Source organism: Arachis ipaensis, chromosome B7 (assembly GCF_059453495.1).
Source record: "Arachis ipaensis isolate K30076 ecotype BB chromosome B7, ASM5945349v1, whole genome shotgun sequence".
NCBI lineage: Eukaryota > Viridiplantae > Streptophyta > Magnoliopsida > Fabales > Fabaceae > Arachis > Arachis ipaensis.
In genome coordinates, this window is record NC_142442.1 from 74,698,358 (window position 1) to 74,704,438 (window position 6,081).

The following is a 6,081-nucleotide window of genomic DNA, read 5'->3' on the forward strand; positions in this document are numbered from 1 at the left end:
AAAATCCTCCATATCAACACCAAAACTAAGGAAGAGCCTATCAAACCTATCAACCACCTCATCAAAGGCAAGCACCTCAACTCAACCAACCACAAGTGCCCCAAATCACTTTCTCTTCTTCTTCTTCCTCCAACCAAGATGAGACACTTCGATCTATTCTTCAAGGACAAAAAGAGTTTCAAGCTTCGCTTAGCTCTAGCATCAACGGTCTTAACTCAACTATCCAAGCCCTTCTTTCCCATATAGAACCAACCTCTACCTCTAATGTTCAACCCTCAAGCTCTAGTGCACTACCTTCTCAACCTTTACCCAACCCCAAGGGTGGCATTAATGCCACCTTGAGGTTCGGCACCAAATTGCAAGAGAGGGATCCCAATGAGCCAAGTTCAAGAGATGTCATTCAAGATGAGGATGTAGTGGAGATAGAAGACATTGAAGAAGAGGATGAAGTGGAAGAGATAGTTGAGGAAGTGATTGCTCAACCAAGGGGCAGAGTTCTTAAGGATGGAAATGTCTTGCAAGAAGCTACTCCAATTCTATTTCCCACATTGGAAAGGAAGACTGATGAGTCCATTTTTAATGATATATTTTAGCTTGAATTGGATAGATTTCATCATATAAACTCACACTTATTCACTAAGATAGCATACTTTTGTGTTTGATCCCTAAATTGAACCTAAATGTGAAAACATGCATTTTTGTGCTTAAATTGAGCAATTTAATCCCACTTTTATTCCATTCGATGGTGTGATATGTTTGTTGAGTGATTTCAGGTCCTAGGGGCAAGAATGGGTTGGTAGAAGTGGAAGAAAGCATGTAAAAAGGGAGAAAACATGAAGAAAACAAAGGAGAAAAGCATCTCAGCCTGTGCCCACGCACAACTTCTATGCCCACGCATAGGGGTCAAAATCAGCACCTGTGCCCACGCACAGGCTGTGCCCATGCTCAGGGCAGAATGGAAATCAGGACCTGTGCGTCCGCACAGGTCTGTGCCCACGCACAGGAGGAAAATCAGCAAGTGTACCCATACACAGACCTGTGCATCCGCACAGGTCCCAGTGTGTGCCCCCATTAAAATTGCACATGGACTCACGTTTTGGGGGCTTTTTGGCCCATTTTTGAAGGCTTTGGAGCATATTTGAAGGGGGAAGCAACCATATATCATACTATACACTACCATACTTCAGAGAATAATTTTTAGGAGTAGTTTTAGGGTTGTTTAGTTTAGGTTTTCTCTCTTAGGGTTTTAATTAGGGTTTCAATGTAGCATTTTATACTTCAATTTTGTTCTTGGATTTTGCTATCTCATTGTAAGTATTCCTTTAATTCCTCTTTTATTACACTACTTGTTCTACACTTTCTTCTATTTTACTTTCCTTTATCAATATATGCATTTGGTTTATGAATTTGATGTTTGATGCTTATTTTATGTTTGTTGAGTTATTTTTGTTGCTTGTTATCATTTATGGTTCATAGTTTTTATCAATTTCCCAATTTTACCATGTTTTATGTTTATGCCCTCTATGTGTTTGATGAAATGCTCATTTTGATTATGGGGTAATTTTCACCCCTTGGCTTGGGGAAAATGAGTGTATGGATTACTAGAGCCATAATGTCCAACATTTAGTGATAATTTTTGGGTTGTTAATTGTTCTTGTTCCCACTAACGCTAACTTGTTGCTAAGGTAATTAGCAAGCAAGCTAGGATTTGTGGGTTAAGAACATTTATGCTCATTTAACTTACTCTCCGATGTGAGGGTTAACTTAGTGAGATTAATCCATCATAATTATCATAGTTGTGGTTATGAAAAGGAAGGGATTCCATAACTCATCCCAAGTCAAGGTTTCATTTATGTTTTGAACCACTTTTCCATTACTTTTTAGCCTTACTTGTTTATATTACATACATAGTTCTTTTATTCCTTTATTAGTTTATTAATTACAATTTTGTCTTGTTCTTTTATTTCTTTATTGCTTCCTTATCATTGAAAACCCCCTTTGTTCTTGCAACCAAAGTTGTGCACTTGTTGGTATTAGTTCCTAGGGAAGACGACCTGTGATTTGATTACTCTCGATTAATTAGAAATTTTAAACTTTGATGTTTGGGATTTAAATTGCCAGTTTGGTCTATACTTGCAACAAAAGTTATCTTAAGTGTGAAAATCCAAACTGGTGTGAATCGCATCCATCAAAGACCAAGAAGCAAGTTGAGCTAGATCCCAAAATGGTGGAGATATTCAACAAGGTTGAGGTAACCATACCTCTTTTTGATGCTATCCACCAAGTCCCTAAATATGCAAAATTTCTAAAGGATTTTGTGCATGAACAAGGAAAATATCCATAAATTAGAAATTATTCCATTGGGAAGCTCCATTTCGGCTTTGATGGGTGATATCCCAGAAAAGTGTGGTGACCCCGGCCCTTGCCTAGTCACTTGCACCATAGATGGGATACATTTTGTTGATTGTATGTGTGACCTCGGCGCTTGTGTGATCATTATGCCTTTGTCTATTTATGAGGTCTTAAAGCCTCCACCATTGAAACGGTTGGCCGCCTGGTTTGTTTTGGCGGATAAAAGCATAATTTCCGTAGTTGGTATTGCGGAGGATGTTCTAGTGAGTATAAAGGGATTGGTCTTTCCGATTGATTTTCATATTCTTGAGATACCCCCTAGTGATTCCGGAAGGACTTCATCTATCTTGCTTGGGAAGCCATTTTTGAAGACCTCCCGGTTCTAATTGGATGCTTTTTCGGGTACCTATTCTTTTGAGATCGATGGAAGAATGGTGAGCTTTAATCTTGATGAAGCCATGAGACATCCACCGGAAGATCACTCTATTTTTTGGTGTGATATGATTGATAATGTGGTGGCCGAAGTCCATCATGATGGTTTTGATGAGAAAAGTATAATTCAAAGTCCAAGTGTGGGGAACCCCCATGTATGTGAAGAAGATGCCTTATCACCCCCATTGCTACTGGATGACCGAGTGCCGAGTCATGAACAAAATGTAGATTTGAAACCACTTCTATCCTACCTAAAATATTCCTTTCTTGAAGATGGCCAAAAGCTCCCAGTAATTGTTGCAAAGGAGCTCTCGTTCCAACAAGAAGAGAAGTTGCTTTACATCTTGAGGAGAAATAAAAAGGCTATTGGGTGGAGCTTGGCGGACTTGGTTGGCATAAGCCCTCAAGTATGTGAACACCGAATTCTCCTAGAAGAAGGAGCCAAACTCGTTAGGCAACCTTAAAGGCATCTAAATCCCACCATTCTAGAGGTTGTGAAAAAGGAGGTCACCCGGTTATTAGAAGCCGACATTATTTATCCGATTTCGAATAGTGAGTGGGTAAGTCCTGTCCAAGTGGTTCCAAAGAAATCTGGTGTTACTACAATCAAGAATGAGAATGGAGAGCTTATAGGCACAATGGTCCAAAACTCATGGAGGGTGTGTATTGACTATCGGCGTTTGAACTTAGCCACTAGGAAGGATCACTTCCCATTGCCTTTCATCGATCAAAAGCTTGACGATTGTCTGGTAAATCTCATTACTGTTTCTTAGATGGCTATTCTGGTTATTTTCAAATCCACAATGCTTTGGAAGATCAAGAGAAAATTACCTTCACATGCCCCTTCAGAATGCCATTTGGCTTGTGCAACGCACCGGCTACGTTCCAAAGTTGTATGATGAGTATATTTGTGGATCTTCTAGAGCATTGCATGAAGGTGTTTATGGACAATTTTAGTATTTATGGGGATTCCTTTGATCTTCGTCTAGACAATCTTGCAAAAGTATTAGAGAGGTGTACTAAATCAAACCTTGTGCTTAATTTTGAGAAATGCCACTTTATGGTAAGACAAGGTATTGTTTTAGGGCACATTATCTCTAATGATGGAATTTCTATTGATCTGGCAAAGGTCGATGTTATTTCTGGTTTGCCTTACCTCTCTTCTGTGAGGGAAGTCTGTGCATTTCTTGGTCATGCAAGTTTTAACCAGCAGTTCATTAAGGACTTTAGTAAGTTGGCATTACCTCTCTCTCGATTTTTGCAAAATGATGTGGAATTTGATTTGAGTGAAGAGTGCATGGAGGCATTTGACAAGTTGAAAATTGCTTTGACCCAAGCTCTTATAGTGAGAGGGCCGGACTGGACTAGACCATTCGAGATCATGTGTGACGCCTCAAACTATGCGGTAGGAGCGGTGCTAGCTCAGCGTGAGGGTAAGAATCTTTATGTTATTACCTATGCCTCTAAGACTTTAGATGGAGCGCAGTCCAACTATACTACCACCGAGAAGGAATTGTTAGCAATTGTCTTTGCCTTGGATAAATTTCGGGCTTATTTACTTGGCTCTAAGGTGGTAGTATAGTCGGATCATGCGGCTTTGAAGTATTTGTTGGCCAAAAAAGAATCGAAACCAAGGTTAATCCGGTTGGAGTTGCTATTACAAGAATTTGATCTAGAGATCAAAGATAGGAGTGGTTCCTCAAATCTAGTGGCGGACCACTTGAGTTGCCTTGAGCATACAAAGGGCGATTGCACTCCTATCAATGATACATTTCCTCTTGAGGGCTTGCTAGCAATATCCGAGGTGATCGTTTGGTATGCACCTATTGCTAATTACTTGGTTGTTCGCACCTTTCCTCCTAATTTTTCTCAACATCAAAAGGATAAGTTCAAAAGCAAATCCAAATATTATATATGGGATGACCCCTACTTGTGGAGATGTGGTGCTGATCAAGTAACTAGAAGGTGTATCCCCCAATCCGAATTTTAGCCTATCTTGGAGGCTTACCACTCTTCTGAGGGTGGTGGTCATTTTGGTCCTCAAAGAACGGCTAGAAAGGTCTTGCATTGCAGATTTTAGTGGCCTACACTCTTCAAGGATGCATCTCTCTTTTGTAGCTCTTGTCCACAATGCCTTAGGTTTGGAAATGTCTCCAAGAAGAATGAGATACCCCAACAAACAATGTTGCTTTGCGAGATTTTTTATGTTTGGGGTATTGACTTCATGAGCCGCTTTCCAAAATCTAATGGTTTCATATATATTCTGCTAGCTGTTGATTATGTTTCCAAGTGGGTGGAGGCGATTTCCACCCGAACTGATGATGCTAATGTGGTTCTTTCTTTTCTTCGCAATAACATTATTTGTCACTTTGGATTACCACGAGCAATCATGAGTGATCAAGGCTCTCATTTTTGCAACAAAAGGATGACAGGGTTGATGAAAAAGTATGGTATCATTCACAAAGTGGCCACAGCATATCACCCCAAACAAATGGCCAAGCCAAAGTCTCCAATCAGGAAATCAAGCTCATATTGGAAAAGATTGCAAAGCCTCATAGGAGGGATTGGAGTTCTAAGCTCGGCGATGCGCTTTGGGCCTACCAGACGGCTTATAAGACGCCGATTGGTATGAGCACGTTCGGGTTGGTCTATGGGAAGGCTTGCCATCTTCTGGTGGAGATAGAGCATAAGGCTTATTTCACCGTAAAAGAATGCAACTCAGGTTTTGGGGGGCCAAAATCGAAAGGAAATTACAGTTGGTGGAGCTTGAGTGTCTTCGGTTGGAAGCCTATGAGAATTCAAGGCTCTACAAAGAGCGGATGAAAGCAGTGCATGATAGAAACAACAAAAGGAGAGAGTTTAGGGCTGGGGACCTAGTCCTCCTCTATAACTCAATATTGAGGTTGATGCCAGGCAAGTTAAGATTAGGGTTGGAAGGAACTTATAGGGTGTAGAAAGCTGAGCTATATGGTGTCTTCCATTTGAGTCACCCTTCAAGCCCCACAATTCTCAAGGTTAACGGTCATCGTCTGAAGCTTTACCATGGAGAGAAGATGAAAAGCAACAAAGAGATTGAAGTGTTCCTTCTTGAGGATGCACCCAAAGGCGAAGAAATTTGAGCTCATGACCCTCCAACTTAAGGACGTTAAAGAAAAGTGCTAGTGGGAGACACCCCACCATGGTATGATCTTCCTTTGTAAATAGTTCTTCAATATAGTTTTTTGAGTCTTTGTGAATTTTGTGATTGCTTGATTTTGTGAGTTTGCTCAAGTACTCTTGTTTTGTTTGAATTTTTGT

General features: G+C 40.4%; 1 protein-coding gene across 1 annotated transcript; it reads left to right on the forward strand.

The window, feature by feature from the left end:
- Positions 1–2,783: 2,783 nt before the first annotated feature.
- Positions 2,784–5,607, forward strand: LOC148553012 (uncharacterized). Its single transcript, XM_088494755.1, has 4 exons — positions 2,784–3,195; positions 3,558–4,299; positions 4,924–5,116; positions 5,209–5,607. Exons 1-4 carry the CDS (start codon positions 2,784–2,786, stop codon positions 5,605–5,607), a joined length of 1,746 nt encoding a protein of 581 aa, XP_088350881.1.
- The last annotated feature ends 474 nt before the right edge of the window (positions 5,608–6,081 follow it).